Here is a 17,126-nt window from a genome sequence, read left to right on the forward strand (position 1 = left end):
TAAGGGTATATGCTGGTTGCTTGTGTGTACCTTTTTGCTTCCCCTATCCAGCCTAGAGTAGTTCTTGAAATTAATAGAGGTTGGTTTATCTCTATATATTTAGGGTATCACACCATCACCAGAGCAGAACTCTCTTTAAAGGCTAATACGTTCAGGAAGAAGAGTTACTGTTGATTAGTATTTGTGGCTGCTCTGGGCATTGCTTCAAGATGTAGCTTCAGGATCTTTTTATGGTACCAAAATGTTAAAGGTGAAAAGGATTGGTTTAGAGACTCTCTAGGTATGAGTAGGTCGTGTGTAAATTACGTGGGAAGCATACCTAGTCCCTTGTTTATTAGCCACATTTCCCTCTGCCCACCGAGCTCCAGGGTTTTACCCTTCCCCTACTACTTGTTCAGAAGCTTGTTCAACCCTTGCTGCTTCATGCAGGCTTTTTTTTTTTGAACACCCACCTTGCCAGAATTCTGGTGGTTATAAAGATGCTTAATAAATGGTTTTTACCATTAAGGAATTTATCTTGTTGAGAAGACAAGATGTATTATGCACATACAGTCAATATAGTATAGTATGCAATATAGTATTATGCACATTTCAGTCAATATAGTAAACTAGAGAACAATTTCAAGTTGGCATATTAAATGGGTATGTAATTCTTAAGGAGGGAAAGGCCCAGAGGTTCTTGTGGAAGGTACTGGACATAGGTTTAATGATGGTCTGGAAGGTGTCTGTATTAGAGGGGGCTGATGGAGGAAATACAACATAAGCTCATGCAAGGAGAGAGCGGAACAGTGTATAGGCTAAAAGTCATAATGAGACTCAGAAGGAGAGACAGGTTGGCCAGAACAGAGGGAAGAAACATGGTAGGTCTTGTGAGTGACAGCATGGGGGATTCTGCTTGAGTTTAGACATTTGGTGGCTCGGAAGTTCTCGGGTTATATCCTTTCGGGAATCATAGCATTAGCTGATGAAGGAGGTTTGAACTGTTAACCCATAGTTTTTTCAGGATAACCAGAGTGATAACTTGAAGCTGACAGCCCTGAGGCGTGCGATATTTGAGCAGTTAACTCTGCTCAAATCCTTTACTGCCAGCAGCTTGAAATAAAACAGGAGATTTTCCATCTGCTCCCTGCATCCTGTTGTTTCCAGATGCTCACACTAGCGGGTCTGCTCTGCTTGTTGCTGGATTTTGTTCCTTTTTTCCCACCCATGCAGGGAAACCTTCCATTTTGTTTTGGCTTTGCAGGACTTGGAGAAAGAGGAAGGAGAAGAGGACCTGAAGCAACAGCTGGCCCAGGCTCTGCAGGAGGTAACTTATCTCTTGCCACTGTACTGAGATTATAGTGGGCCATGGAGTGGGGGGCAACCAGGCATCATGTGGCCACTGGCTGCCTCTGCTGCTTAGCCCATACCGCTGTGGCTTCTCCAGTCTATAAACAGAGCAGGTGGCAGCTGCTCACACCATCAGGTTGGAGATTTGGATCCTCACAGACGTGCCAAACCTCAGCATGAAAACTTACGTCTTCATCTGAGCAGCAGTTGCTCTGGTGAAGATGGAATGGAGCCGTAGCAATTAGGAGGCTCTCTGGGGAAGTGGCTTCACTTCCAGAAAGGTGAGGGCAGCAGAGGGGAAATGTGAGCTATGACTTGGCCACCAGGGCCTGCTAGGACCTCCATTACCTCACTGTCCCTGAGCTGTAGCCATCTAAAAACCATTTGAGAATGTTCCAGTTAAGCGTTTTAGGTCAGTTTGAATTCCCCTAAAAGATTGCATGTAATTTATTTCATTTAACTCGACCACTCATTTGATTATTTTTTGTGTGTCTTTCGCATCTTTTAAAACCTTTGTTTTCTTTGTGTATTAAGATGAATAGTTTGCACATTTAGTCAGGTGGTTGGAGGGATGGTTCAGATTTCCTTGAGAAAAGTGAGCAAATTGCATAAGAATTAGTTCAGAGGAATTTATCCTTACATTCTTTTATTGCATACCTACCTCCCAATCTTACAGTGCTAACAGTCATGTAGTTATTTGTAAGCGTGACAGGGTGCCTTCCTTGGTTTTCTTACGGTTTGCTCAAACAGCTTTGGAAAGAACTAGGTGAAAATGAGTTAAGTTTTTTTGGAATTTTATTTTTTGAGCTTGTTTATTTTCTAGGGTGGGAGAGTAGACATGTTTCCCATTTGAAGCATTATTAAATTAATATTCAAATATTGTTTTGAAATTGACTGAAAAAGAATATGGTAGTTCTACTTGGAAATCCCTGAGGAACCACTGAGTACCTTGCATCCACAACTTAACCTCTTCTGAGACAGACAGGAAACATCACTATCATCGAGGAATACTTGGCCATACATTTATTGGCCTAAAATGTGATACTTCTAGGTCATGGTTCTATACCATCATGCCTGGGGGACGTGCCACTCTCAGATGAAGCAGTGGTTGGTTTTTGTTCCACCATGCTGGTCCCTCTGAAGCTGTTCTTTACCAAGCTGTTACAAAAACTTGCATTTAAATAGAACTTAAGAAACTTTCTGAATGCTTTTCATACCTGTTTTATTTTTATATATGCATTGAGGTAGGAGGGGGCATCTGTTTTCCCATTTATAGATGAGAAAGTTAAGGCCCATACATCTAATTAGTGGTCAAGATGAAGACCCAGACCTTCTGATGTAACTGCTTTTTTTGGGAGACCACACATTTTAAAATTTGTTTCTTGAGTAATATATTTTCAAAAATACTTACCTTTATTCTGTCTTCTTTTAAAAAGGATTTGAGGTGAAATTCTAAAGTATAAGCTGTACTTAAGCATCAGAGAACTCATAAATTATGTTTCATAGATGTGGAACCTCTGGACGTTTGGTGTAGGCAGTTCGTCACATTGAATGGGCTATCAGCTCTTGGGCATGCCATCTTCCAGAAGATGCTGGGAGGGTTCAGGCAGCATTGCCTTATGAACATGTAGTGTGTGATTAGTAGAATAAAATCGGTTAAAGATCTTTTTCATGTCAATGAAAATGACTGTCTAGGTTCCCTGAATCCCATTTCCCCCTGATTATTTCTTAAAAGCTACTCCCAGTGCTGGGTAGCTCGTAATTACTAGTTCTTAAGCACTGGTTCCCAGAATTATTTGGGTAGCCTTTTAAAAAAAAAAAAAATGCACATTTCTGGGCATCAAGACAAACCTACAGCATCAGACTCTCTGGAAGGCAGTGAAAGTTCTTCATTTGCTTTGGATGGCCACTCATGTTGGGTTAGTTTCAGACGGGCTAATGGATTTGGTGCCCTCTTACCCGATCGGCCCCCATCCCTAAAAAAAAGCAGCAGGTAGGTAGGATTTCCTGGTGGAATGAAGGCATTATTTTGAAATTACCAATTCATTGATCTTTGAACCAAAATCACTTACTGGAGCGAGGGAGCAGGCATGTAGGTAGATAAAAGGAAGTATGCTGTGTAGTTCACCACGAGTGTATATCTGCTATGTTTCTGCAGCACCGGGCTCTAATGGAAGAGCTAAATCGCAGCAAGAAGGACTTTGAAGCAATCATTCAAGCCAAGAACAAAGAATTGGAGCGGACCAAGGTACTGGAAAGAAGATGGAGGTTTAGAATTTGGTTAGTACATGCAACTCAGCATTTTCAACAGTGCAAGGGTTGCTATGGTGAATGAAGAGAGAAATTATGGCTGCTCCTTGCCTCAGGGGAAATAATCTATAAAATTATTCAAGCCTATAGAAGATTCAGCCTGTAAGACGATATCTTTTCTTTCCTTTGTTCAGAAACAAAATACTGGGAATAAGGGACTTGCACCCTGCATTCTAGTCCTTTGTCTATGGTGGATGCTTCTTTAGGGTGTGTCACTGGTACAGACTAAGGAGTGTTGTAGTCAAAATAAAAAAAGTAGTTCCTCCTGATGTGTTCATGTAATTTCTTCTTATGTCAAATCAGTAGAACTCTTAAATTAGGGTTATAAACTTAAATGCCCACCAGGGCCAGACAGGTAATAAAAGTGAGTGAAGGTGAACTCAGTGGCTCATACCTATAATCCCGGCACTCTGGGAGGCGGAAGCGGGTGGATTGTTTGAGCTCAGGAGTTCGAAACCAGCCTGAGCAAGAGTGAGACCCCGTCTCTACTAAAAACAGAAAAATTAGCTGGGCATCACGGCACCCGCCTGTAGTCCCAGCTACTCGGGAGGCTGAGGATCACTTGAGCCCAGGAGTTTGAGGTTGCTGTGAGCTATGATGATGCCTCTGCACTCTACTGGGGGTGACAGAGCAAGACTCTGTGTCGGAAAAAAAAAGTGAATGAAGCGGCCCGGGTGTGAGAATGTAGTAGAAAGCCGTGAGGACTGTGGCTCACTGGATGGGGATACTCACCCCCTACCCCAGGAGGCAGCTATTCTCTGCTCAGCCAGTTGTTGCCATCCAGAAATGTAAGCCAAGTATTGTCAGATCTTCTTGATTTTTCCATAGCAGATGGAAATCCAAATGCTCATGTGGAATATTCTAGTTTTCATATATTGGCAACAAGTTCAGTTTTTGTGTACTTTTTAATACCACTAAGGCGAAACTAAATAATTCTGCAGGCTAGATCCAGTGTACAGGCCACCAGTTTGCAGTTGAGTCTAACTTTGTCTCTCATCCTACCCTGTTCCACACAGCTGAGTACAGAAAGGAAGAGACAAGACTTTCATCTTAGTTGGTTTGATATACTTATCCTCTGTGGAAATCACATAGTACCTTCTTCCCCAGTATTCAAGAAACTGTATCTGTTTACACCCAGTGATTCATAAGGTTTCCGGGAACTCAACTCTAGTTAGAAATGGATCCAGGCCCTCTTCACTGCCCTAAGCAGTCTGACAATCTTTGCTTTGATTGGAAAAGAAAAGAAAAGATGAAAAATGAGCCAACCACTCAAATATACCCCCAATGGCTTTTCCTTTCCCCATCAGGGGCTCTTGATGCTTTGTTTTGGGGAAAAGGTACTAACTTAAATAAATGTCTGCTTCAAGAGAGCATCCCTAGGATCCTCCCTAAAAAGTGTGTCCTCAAGCAGTCTGACCTCTTGGGGAGGGCACAGGGAAATTGCACTGCAGACCTCAAGCTCAACCTCAACCTGTGAAGGTGTGGGAGGTGGCGAGTATTGCAGGGCAGGGAGCCCGCAGGTACTTCGGGAGGCCGTCTCCAGCCTCCTGCCTCCAGAGGTACATCTTTATGTTATAGAAGAGGCAGTGACAAAGAACACAGGGACCTTAGAACTAATTCAAGCTTCCTGCTTCTGTGGACTGTTCCTCGTATCTTTTATTGTCCAGTGAGTTTTTAATTGGGATGATTTTATATCACCTCTGAACTGCAGCTTGCTATAAGAATACTTAATGTCCTATCTGGTCTTGGGTGGTGGGGGAAGTTAGTATGCCACCTTCATTTTTTCTCATTCGGTTAATATGGGGGAAGGAGACAGAACCTATAATGCAAATACTGAAAAAGTGGTGTTTTAGTCCATTTAGGCTACTATAAGAAAATGCCATAAACTGGGTAGCTTATAAACAACAAAAATTTATTTCTTGTGGTTCTGGAGGCTGGGAAGTCCAAGAACGAAGTGCTGGCAGATGAGGTGTTTGGTGAAAGCTGCCTTATTCATAGGAGTTTTCTCACTGTCCTCACGTGGTAGAAGGGGCAAACAAGCTCCTTCAGGCGCCTTTTATAAGGCCACTAACCCTATTTATGAGCACAGAGCCCTGATGACCTAGTTACCTCCCAACGGCCCCACCTCTCAATAGCGTCACCTTGGGGATTAAGTTTCAACATAAGAATTTTGGGGGAACACAAACAGACCATAGCAAGTGGGGAGAGGGAAGAAAGGAAGTTAGCACTCTGTATTAGAAAGCAATTCTTGAGAAACAATAATCCATACGGAAAGTTTTATTCTCATGTTGCTGCACCAGAATGAATTATTAATTAAGATTCCTGAATGCTATTCCAGACAATTAACCCTGCTCCTTGTCCTGTTCTGCATTCTTGTTGGTTCTCTCAGAATAACAGGTGGGGTTGTGTGTCTCTGCAGGAAGAGAAGGAGAAGGTGCAAGCACAGAAGGAAGAAGTTCTCAGCCACATGAATGATGTGCTAGAGAATGAGCTCCAGTGTATTATTTGCTCAGAATACTTCATTGAGGTAATTATGAACAGGTGCTCACCTGGTCATATTCTCCCAGCGCTGAATGGAGTCTGCGCTATACAAGCTACTTTTGCTAAAGAGAAGCATTCTGAAGAGGCTTTTCTTCCAAGACCTTGTTATAGCTATTTGATTTGAAAGTGACCTCTAGAGATGACCACTTCTCATTTGTTCTTTAGTCTTCTTTCCTTTCACTATCCTTTTCTGTATTTCATCTGTTCTTAAATATTTATTTGGTATGGTTAACATTTTTAGCTGTAATAAAGTTTTTATGTCTTTATTATTTGGGGGGAAACATGGTCACATGGCATTAGATTTTTCAAGTATCAAAATAAGGCTGCTCAGTAAAGGCATTTTTTCTTGACTCCGAATGGGCACAATGCTGAGAGTAGGCTTACAGTGCAGCCTCTTAAACAGGGTGGTAAATGTCACTGATGCGTGCTCACTTTGGGAATACAGGGACCAAGTGAATATATTTCAGGGACTCTGAGGCTCCTTATGAAAATGAAACATCTCTCCCCTAGGTTGCCATTTGTTATCCTGTATATTTTTGTACCAGCTCTTTTATTTTTTAAATATTCTACCATTTGTGACCAGTTCATCTTAGAACCACAAGTGTTAAAGTCGGGTTGTTAAATGACAGTGCTTTACACACTCCTTTAAAAAGGAAAATGCTCATACACTCTGCTTCCTTTTCTCAGGCAGTCTTTAAGGAGTTTGAGTCTATCAGCCTCCTGAAAAATCTCTCCTGGGCAGACTTGTTTCTTTTTCTGTGGATTCATTTAGACTTCAGATATAATTTCCCCTATAGTTTCTAGTCATATGATGCCCTACTTTGAAGAGCGCTCAGTGTTGTTTTGGCAGGGCTTGTGGACTCCAGTAGAGAAAGACAAGGAAAGGGGGTTGGAATGGACGACAAGTTAACCATCCCAGAGCATCTGCACAGACATGTAAGAGATAAACAACTTGACCTGTGTTTTGTTTATGGAGTAGTGTCTGACTTACTCTACTGGTAACCTCTTAAAGTCAATCTCAGCAAGATGTTTCATTTTTTTTTTTTTTTTGAGACAGAGTCTCACTGTGTTACCCGGGCTAGAGGGCCGTGGCGTCAGCCTAGCTCACAGCAACCTCAAACTCCTGGGCTCAAGTGATCCTCCTGCCTCAGCCTCCCGAGTAGCTGAGACTACAGGCATGAGCCTCCATGCCCGGCTAATTTTTTCTATATATTTTTAGTTGTCCGATTAATTTCTTTCTATTTTTAGTAGAGACGGGGTCTTGCTCTTGCTCAGGCTGGTTTCGAACTCCTGAGCTCAAACAATCCGCCCACCTCGGCCTCCCAGAGTGCTAGGATTACAGGCGTGAGCCACCGCGCCCGGCCAAGATGTTTCATTTTAATCAGGTTGTTAGTCCTTTTATTAGAGTTTATCTTATGTAGTAAACACAGTATCTCCTAGTTTCCTAGCTTTCTGTGTTCAACCTGGCATTTGAAAAATACATAGTATCTCTTGTTATTTTTCCACTGCTATCCTAAAAGCAGGAATGAGGACTTTGGAGCCTCAGAAAAAGTCGTCTTGTAGGAGATACACATAAACGAGAATAACAAAGAGAATGGTTTATGTTCTTGGGAGTGAAAAGACCCTGGCAGAAATCTGACGAGGGGTATATTACTCAGAACAGCCTCTCAACACCGGCTCCTTCTGCTTTCTCTCCTCACAGGCAATCTGCTTAGAGGTTTAGGCACTGTCAGTGAACCCATTACATTTTTTTTTTTTTTTAGTAGAGACGGGGTCTCGCTCTTGCTCAGGCTGGTCTCGAACTCCTGACCTCCAGTGATCCTGCCACCTCGGCCTCCCAGAGTGCTAGGATTACAGGCGTGAGCCGCCGCTCCCGGCCCCCATTACATTTTTGACATTTTTTAGTTCCTTTTTTGCCCAGCCTTTTTAATTGCCTTTTATATTTTTAATTTCTTTAGGGATGATACTTCCTATCATTCTGTACACTGACTATTCAGTATGTACTCCCCTTCATATATTAAAATTGAAGTTCTAATTCACAATTAACAGGACATAAATTCGTTTTTCATAAGAGAATTAGTAATGTAAATGTACAGCACTTACACACTTATTAGTCCTACTTGTGTCCAGTGACATTTGTTTGCAAGGTGGCTAACCCATGTTGGCAGTGTGGTCTGAGTTGCTAAATCAAGACAGATAAATCAGCCTACCTAGAGCCTGAGTCTGTGACCTTAACTTTGAGAAAGGAGGATATGAGTTGTCTTAACATGAAGTTTAAAAATTTCCAACTCCTCTGGATGCAGTGTGGCTCACGACTGTAATGCTAGCACTTTAGAGAGCCAAGGTGGGAGGATTGAGTCCAAGAGTTTGAGGCTGCAGTGAGCTATGATCATGCCACTGCACTCTAGCCTGGGTGACAGAATGAGACCCTGTCTCCAAAAAAAAAAAAATCCAACTCCAAGAATGATTCTAATACTCTTTGTAAACCCTCCAGATGGGATTGTGGTTACCTTTTCTGAAAATGAGCTCCTGTCCTACCTTTCAGATCATAACTACCGCAAGGAAGTAAGGGTGGCGGTTCTGATGTGTTGTTCACATTTCCATTGTAGGCTGTCACCTTGAACTGTGCCCACAGTTTCTGTTCCTACTGTATCAATGAATGGATGAAGCGGAAGACAGAATGCCCCATTTGTCGGAAGGACATTAAGTCCAAAACCCGCTCCCTGGTTCTGGACAATTGCATTAATAAGATGGTAGATAATCTGAGCTCAGAAGTGAAAGAACGACGAACTGTCCTCATTAGGGAAAGAAAAGGTGAGTGAGTGTGAGAATCCCTACCCCTCAAGAAAGAATTTATTTACTTCCAGATTTTAGTAAAAAAGTTTCTTTTGATTGGGGAAGAGAGAGTCAGGTTAATGATTCTTGAACTAAGGAAGAGGTGGAAGAAATGGGAAAGAGTAAAAGGAGTTAAAGATAGTGAATGTGTGAAAGAGTTTAGGTAGAATTAACCTCTGTTATTTGAACAGCAGGAAAGTGGGGTTAAGTGTGTGTGTCTTGGTTGTGGGGGTCAAAGATGTGATTAGCAAACACACAGACGTTTTGCTATACTGATCACTAGATGGTGCTGTTGCTCAAGACAGTTTAGTTGCCGTCTAGGTGTTGCAAAAACCTTCGGTTGGGTGTATAGTGATTATATATAAGTAGGATGTGTACAAGTCAAAGATTAACAACTTGGAGAATGCCTAAAGAAAACACATATGCAGGTTCTACCTACGAGTCACGGTTACACAATTTGGGCATAATGTTAAGCCAAAGATACAAATACAATCCTGCATGTATTTCCTCACAAGTCTCCAGTTGGAGAGAGAGATTGGGGAAGAGACGGGTGAGTTTCCCTCATGAACTCGCCTTCCTAGTGAATACCTGTTCATTTAACCAAGGGACACTTGAGGCCTCTCGTGTTGGGACCTGCAGAGAGCCGCTCTGCTTGAGACTTAAGTGTCTCTGTGGCAAATGAATATGTCCTGGGGCAAAGCGCAAGGAATTAAGGGGTAGAAAGGATTGGTTATTGGGCAGGGATAAGAGAACAAAGCAGCAAGGTAGGTGTGATCATGTTCAGCCCCTTCAGTGTCCAGTTAGGCTCTGCCTTCTGGGAAAGCTTCAGAGCCAAGGTGCTGTGATGTCAACTGGCTGCCCATAACAGGCCCATGAGAGAGGAAGCAGAAGCTCACTGCCCTTACAGGTGCTTCCCCCACCTGGCCGTTGGAAACCCACTTTTGTGTGTGTTCTTTGGTTGTACCTTTCTCTAAGTCCAGAGAAGCTGGAAGGGTCAAAAACCGCACTGCTTAGAATAGGATCTTCTGTCCACTTACTCCTTGTCCTTAGCCCTTCAACAGAGGTCAGCCACTTCGGGTCAGGAATGTGGTACCGACGCGCAAGCAGCTGTCGTCTGAAGCTGGCTCTTGGTTGGGCAGCCAGCTTGGAGGCAGCAGGCTTGTCACAGAAGCGGGTAGTGCAGGTGCCGAGCAGGAGGCGCGTCAGCCTGTTATGCCCAAGGAGGACATTCTGACCCTTGGGAGGGTGGGGCAGCCGTCAGTGGGTTCTTTGGAACCAAAGCATTTTCCACTTTTCTGACACGTGTCTGCTGTTGGATTTTGTGCCCAATTTTGAGCCCCCACAAATTTTTTACCTCCAAAAGCTACTGATTTCTGGCAGAATTCCATTGTTCTTCAATTTTACCTCCCATCACTCGATAAGCATTTATAGGAATACTGCACTAGGCGTTGGGATAGAGATGAATAACGCATGATCTCAGCACGCAGTCTGGTGAGGACAGACACGTAGATAGTGTGATGAGTTCCACAACAGGCTGAAGTTACGAAACTTCAGAGGAGGGGACGCTTACTTTGGCTTGGGCAAGTTAAGGTATGGGAGAAAGCTTCACAGACGAAGTGACATTTGAACTGAGCCTTAAAGGTTCCCTAGGGGTTAGCTTTCCAAGCAGAGGAAACAGCACAAGCAAAACACAGAGGCATGAGAAGCGTGACTGCCCTACCTTCCCCTGTGTGGTTCACACAGGACATGATGTTCTCGTGGTACCAGACTTGCATGAGGACAGCCAAGGCTTAGAAATTACCTACTGAGGCCTCGTGAATTCTTTTTTTCCTTACTTCCCATTCTGAGACGAACCAGTGACCAGGAACCCAAATTGGACCAAGACGAGGTTACAGCCCTTGAGCTGAAGGGTGCTGAGTCTGTGGGAGTGGGGACGCATGAGCCTTTTCCACAGCCCACTGCCTGGGCTCCCTCCCTGCGGTCCAGCACGGTAGGTGCCCTCGCGAAGCACTAGGAAGGGAAAGGGGAGCCCCACGTCCTAAATTCACCTTTGACTCCCCTTACACAAAGTTAGTTCTGCGAGTAAATAGTATCAGGCACCTCCTCCTTTTCCTCTCCAAAGGCTAAAGAGGGTGCCTCTCCACCTTTTTGGTAACACTAGGGGGCTGCGCAGTAAACCACATCAGCCTCTCTGTCGCACACATCGACTGAGAGCATTTCTGGCACTCATTTCAGTTTCTGTGGTTATCGCAGCGAGTGCAGCTTTGAGGTTTTCTCTAGAGACAGACGGAGGTTCTGAGACCCGATTTAAGGAAAGATGTGCCAGAGCCATGAGCAGCTTCACTAGGCTGCAGCGTGAGGTTAGAGAACATTCAGTTTAAATGCGAACCTTCCTTGCATATTCCAGGGCCGGTTGAAAGCTGGTTTAATCCCCTGTGCATGAAATTTTTTAAAAGGACCAAATTTAGGATCTGGGAACTAGGATTGGCACACCTGTGATTGTCAAAGTCTTGACACTGTGGCAGGGCCCTGGGCAGGGATTGCTCTTATCTCAAATTCAGAGAGGGAGACGTGCCCACCTGTGGCAGCAGGGGCTGTCTGTGCAGATGTGCCCGTGCTCCGATTTCTCCAAGAGCAGCCTCGTTTTTAAGGCCTCTTTGGCTGGTGATGGTCCTGAAGTTCCATAGCCCAGTGGGAAGAGTGATGCCTCTGACCAGTTAGCCATGATCTCTTGCAAACTCTGCGAGGCCAGAGGAGAGGAGGGTGGGGATGTGAGGATTCTGGGTCCTGAGCTGGAGAAAGGATGCTCTGGAGCGGGGGCAGATGAGAAACGTTCAGTAATTCCTATCGCATGAGTAATCGTGGCTCTCTGCAGTGTTGGCAAGAGACTGCTCTGGAGGGAGGAGAGTTTCTGAACTCTCCTCTGGAGCTGGTGAGGTGAGGGGGCAGAGTCTTCTGTCAGCCGCTCCCCTCCCGTTTCTTCTGTTCTCATTAGTTGGTAGTTGGTTGACAAGAGTGTTAACACTCTCACTTTTTGCTTTTCCTAGCAGTTTCTCTGGGTTGTGCTCAGAAAAGAAAAAAGTAAATGATCTAGAAGTAAAATCTCATTGGTCTTTTAGAACAGTGGTTTTTAGCCCAGGAGCTTTTAAAAGCCACATTGCCCAGCTCCCGTGCTGTTGTGGTGGTGAATAGAGAGGCTCCTAGTGAGAGTGGCCGTGGCCTTCAGGTGTGCTGAGGTGGGGAGAAAGGTTTGTGAACCACAGCTTTTTTGAATCTGAGACAGGACCCTCCAGAGTTGGGGGTCTCTGGGAAGATCAGCCCAGGTCAGACCACATGGCCAGTAGCTCTTGGCAGCTTCCTGTAGGCTAAGGGATGGGCGGTCCGGACATAGGACAGGAGACACTGGCAGAGCCCAGGCTCTGAAGAGCATCCATGTGCCCACGGGGCGGGCGTTCCCTGGTAATTGCCCATCCCCATTTGCTGAACGACAGAGCCTTGTAAAGGAACGTCTCGGGGAGCGGCAGCAGTACTGGGGTCTGGCAAGCTGAACTCATCCAGGGAGAATACTCGTTAGCAGGAGACGAGGAGAGGAAGGCTGGGCAAGGGGCAGTTTGCGCAGGGCCGCGTGGGCTGCGACAGGGCCTTGACTGTAACTCCCAGTCTGAGAGGAGTAGGGGTGGGCTTCGAGCAGCGGGACGCGGTCCAACTCCACTTCTCCATTCGCCCTGGCTGCTGTGCGGGAGGGTGGCCGAGGGCAGGGATGGCCAGGGAAGGGGAATGCGGCCTCCTCCCTTATCTTCCTTTCCTTTCTCTCCAAAGCAAAGAGGCTGTCCTGAAGACTGTGCTTTAAGGGCATTTGAAAGACTGCCAGGCAATGGGAGCTTAGAATGGTCTGGAGGATTCTCTGGCTGTGACGTGACGTGGCCGCTCTGCAAGTCACCTGAGGAGCCACGTGGGGCAGAGACTGCCGAGTTGGGAAGCCCCCCCGCCAGGGCGCTGCCGTCACTGGAGAACCGCTGGGGCTTACTGCGCCCAGCTCTTCAGGGTATTTCGTAGACTCCGCCTCACTACGTGCTGAATGGGTTATTTGAGTTTTGTTTTGTTTTTTAAAGTTGTTGTTGTTATTTTGATACCTCAGAAGCACCCTTGTTGACAGTTGTTGTGGACAGGTTGGGCGTGCCCCATGGCTCCCCTGACGCCCTGATTCAGTAGTGGGATGAGGATGAGAGGATGGCTTACCTCTTCTTTGTGAAAACAGTATGTCGTTTCCTGGAAATAAAATGTAAAACCTGTCAGTTGCTCAGCTGGGCTTTGGTGTATTTACCTTCCTCCCCTTCCAGCTCACAGACAGTCTCACAAGTAAACACTGGCAGCTCATAGATTACAGCCAAGAAAGTGACTATCAGATGATAGACTTCAAGTGAACGTCAGCCTGAGAAGCTAAGCCCGCGCTCCCAGCCACGCCTGATGGGCTCTGTTAACACCTGACTCTCAGGTTCCTTCTTATTACAGAGGCGGGTCACTGCTTACCTTGCGTTGGGGTGAGGGGAGTTCCTGTTCTTCAGCTGGTGTTCTAAAGATATTTCCAAATCTGTTTTACCCAATGTCATGAACACGTGGGCAATGATTTTATGAGAACTTGATGTGCTTTTTTTTTTTTTTTTTAAGTTGTCTTTCTTTTTGCCCACTTCCACTTTTTAAACAGAAAGAAAACTTAGGACAGCCTGCGATATTGGTTACCTGTGATGGGAATGAGGAAAAATACAGGAAGTTGGAGAATGGTCATTTGAAACCAGGAGCCCGCTAGTAGGATTGTGAAACCACATTATATCCTTAGTGATTTGCTTCCCTCTCCCTTTTCACTGCTTACCTGGAGAACCATTCTTTTATATATTAATAGTTCTTTATATCCCAAGTATTTTCATGAAGTGTTGGAAACTATTGACTTGCCAACATTTTAGGGATAGTGGATTTTTTTTCTTTGTTGAGTATGCCATGTATATGGGGATTCTAATCTTCATTTCTGTCCTCCTCCCCATGATTGCTGATTGGAATTCTGGTAGAGTCAGGGAGGAAATAAGTTAAATATACAAAAAATACTTTAAGAATATTTATTATAACCACATCGTAAAAATTCTGGAAAAATAGAGAAGGAAAAGATTGTTATCATCTCGATGTAATAAATTCCTGTTTCCTGCTACATGTGTTTCGTTTGCATGGGTATACGTAAATTTTTATATATTCTGTCTTTAAGTTCACATATTGTAATTCACTTTTAAAAGAGTACAGATGCACATTTTCTGAATAGGTAGCAGTGTGTTCACATGGTTCGAAATCAAAGGTACAGAAGGACGTAGAGGGAAGTGCCTCTCACCCTTCTCCCCCACTTCCCTCCTCAGAGGCAGCTAGTGTTGCAGTTCCTCACTGTCCTTCCAGAGATCTTCTGTCCGTACAAGCAGATACACACTTCTTTTGCACAAATGGCAAACTGTATGCTATTCTGTACCTTGCTTTTTCTCAGCTCTACGTTGGCAATAGTTCCATACGTAAAGAACTTCCTGTTTCTTTTTTATACCTGGCTATTTCATTGTGTGTTTGCATCATAATTTACTTTTCTAGCCTATTTTTGAAGGAAATCTAGGTTGCTTCAAACCTTTTACTCTTAAAACAATGCTGCAGTTAACAACACCCTTGTACATAGATAGTTAAAGGAAAGATCCTTAAAGAAAAAACATCTTGACTTGAAGAGCCTGAGGCCATCTGCAGAGACTGACTTCACAGACTGTTTCCTTCCACAGCTCCTGGACACAGTGACTTGTCACCCTTCCTTTCAAAACATCACATCCCCCTCAAGTTTTCCACAGGGTTTAAGAAAGTGAGCTCTTAAAGACAGACTAAGCACAATAATAAATAAAACAAAATTTAAAAGCTAGACTAGCTGGGTTTGAATCCCAACCCTGCTGTTAGTAACGGTGTGATCTTGGGCAAGTTACTCAACCTCTCTGAGCCTTGTTTTCTTCATCTCTAAATAATCATATCTCAGTTATTACTGCACTGCTCACAAACAAAAGTCTGAATGTTCTATTTTTAAAAGACACAAACCAAAAATTACCCCAAATTTGCATTATTCCTCTTAGACTACATAATGTTCTTTCCCTGGAGAGATATCTGGGTTTTTTTTTGTTTTGTTTTTTTTGTTGTTGTTGTTTTAAGCCTCTTAATTTTTATTTAAAAAGCTTCATTTTCTTATTTAGCTTTCTGGCTCTGTGCTTGTGCCTTCAACACCTTCACAACGATTTTCTGCTCTTCGATAAGGAAAGCACGCTTGATCCTGTCACGAACACATTTAGCACACATGGAACCAGCATAGGCCCTGCTGACATGTTTTTTTTGTTTTTGACAACCTCATAAGAACTTTAGGTCTCACAGCACGAACCCCTCGAAGTCGCCTGAGCACACGCCACATGCAGATTTTGGTGCTTTCCCAACCTTCTTGGTATACAGGTAAGCAATTCAATCACCAGGGAGGGGTTCAGGACAGCCTAGTTTTGTTAGAGGCTGTGTTGTAGGAAAGCCCACGACCATATGTCAAATGCTGGACCATTCTGAGTGCCTGCAGACAGCGACCCCAGAAACGGTATCTGTTATTAAACGTCTTCTGCATTTTGCTTGCCCAGAAAAATACATTGTAACTTCTCTGCTTTGCAGCACCAAACTGCTGTATAGCTGAGCCCCACTGCTATGCTGTCTGGCTCTAATTAAAGGCTTGTTCTTTACAACAGGGCTCTGAGAAACTGGGTAAAGAGGGTTTGTTTCATATTCTGGCTTTACTAAGCAGATGAATGCAGCCAGCTATGTGAAGCGCTCTGCAGCGAGTGGCAGGTGTCCCATATCCTTCTGGTTACATTAACCTAGAAAGGGCTTGCTCTGCCTCTAGGCATGCTCCATCACAGCAGTCAGACTGCCAAGGTGGGCGACTTTGTCCTTTGTGGGTCGGATAGCTGGATGCTCATCGTCTGTTTCTCTGGAAGCTGCTGTTTTGCAGAAAGACCTAAATTCCCTCCTTTGTCTCCAGTTCTTCTCTCACTACCTTTTCCTTTGTGAGTGACCATCCAGGCAGTCAGCACAGCTACAGGAGCGCCTGGGATGGTGGGTGGGCAGCTCTCTGCAACTGCCTGTTTGCTTTTTACAGCCTGACTGTGGCTAGAATCTTTCCACCCCACGTCTAAGAATAACCTAGAAACCTGGCGTGCCCTAGGGGTGTTTATCTTGACGCTCATCCCCCAGGCCTCTGATGAATCCTGCTCTACTGACATGGAAAATAAGAGGAGGAATGTCTAACTTGTGGTCCTAATCCAAGATCGGCAGGATCCGGGAGTCGCTGTCTCCCGCTCAGAAGCGCAGTGCTGTGAATCGCTGTGAATCGGTGCGAGGCCTGACTCCAGCGGGACGCTGCCGTTGGCTGCAGGAGGCCAAGGGCGTGTGAACACTCGTTAGCTCCATTCAGAGAAAGAAACTTCCCCCCTAGTCAGTTTTTTTGGCATTTTCCACAAATTCGAGTTGAGGCAGTAGGAGAGGGAGGCCCCTGGGGAGAGGATGGGACCTTGTGTTGATGAGAAATAATGAACTGTCTTGTTCAGGTGATCGTTCAGTTTAGAAAAGCACATGAGTCCTGGTAGGTACTTAACAAGTGCACAGATGCTGTCGTTGCTTGGACCCCAGCATCCTCCGACCGTGTACCCACGACGGGCTACCTGCTTGCTGCTGCTGTTCTGCCAAATTCTAACCCAGATCCAGTTTCTTTCTACACCCACTGTTCCTGCTGGCCACCTCCCTTTAGGCTCTGTGAATACTTCGACCTGGTGTGACGTTTTGTTTTTTTTTTAGTCATACATTGGCCTTTGTACTCTTTACATATCCTATAAATTTAAGTCAGCAATAGTTACTGAATGTCTCCCTGCCTTTTTTTTTTAACTAGGTACTGCTCTAGGTGTTGGGTATGGCAATGAGCAAAACAAAAAAAGCTGTTGTGAGATGACCTTCTGATAAGGGGTCAAAAGGCCACAATGGGCTCACAAAGGTTTTATGAGATGCGGCGGGAGGGGTTCGCA

The 17,126-nt window shown here is 44.6% G+C and overlaps 1 protein-coding gene and 1 pseudogene across 3 annotated transcripts in view; one reads left to right on the forward strand and one right to left on the reverse strand.

Moving 5' to 3' along the window:
* RNF8 (ring finger protein 8, E3 ubiquitin protein ligase) overlaps positions 1 to 13,295 on the forward strand; it is a 29,515-nt gene extending 16,220 nt beyond the window's left edge. Inside the window, exons 4-8 of one of the 2 annotated variants that reach the window (XM_012646649.1) lie at positions 1,244 to 1,306; positions 3,488 to 3,577; positions 6,059 to 6,166; positions 8,790 to 8,994; positions 12,835 to 13,295. In XM_012646649.1, the coding sequence (XP_012502103.1) occupies positions 1,244 to 1,306; positions 3,488 to 3,577; positions 6,059 to 6,166; positions 8,790 to 8,994; positions 12,835 to 12,851 (483 nt within the window). In that variant the 3' untranslated portion in view covers positions 12,852 to 13,295. The remainder of the gene's footprint in view (positions 1 to 1,243; positions 1,307 to 3,487; positions 3,578 to 6,058; positions 6,167 to 8,789; positions 8,995 to 12,834) is intronic. The other variant, XM_012646650.1, reaches the window with a different exon arrangement.
* A 1,927-nt stretch (positions 13,296 to 15,222) lies between these two features.
* LOC105812208 lies at positions 15,223 to 15,619 on the reverse strand (annotated as a pseudogene). Its single transcript, XR_001137601.1, has one exon. The product of XR_001137601.1 is annotated as a 60S ribosomal protein L34 pseudogene (transcript).
* Between the last annotated feature and the right edge of the window lie 1,507 nt (positions 15,620 to 17,126).

The sequence above is a fragment of the Propithecus coquereli genome, unplaced genomic scaffold (genome assembly GCF_000956105.1).
Source record: "Propithecus coquereli isolate 6110/MARCELLA unplaced genomic scaffold, Pcoq_1.0 Scaffold248, whole genome shotgun sequence".
NCBI classification, from domain to species: domain Eukaryota; kingdom Metazoa; phylum Chordata; class Mammalia; order Primates; family Indriidae; genus Propithecus; species Propithecus coquereli.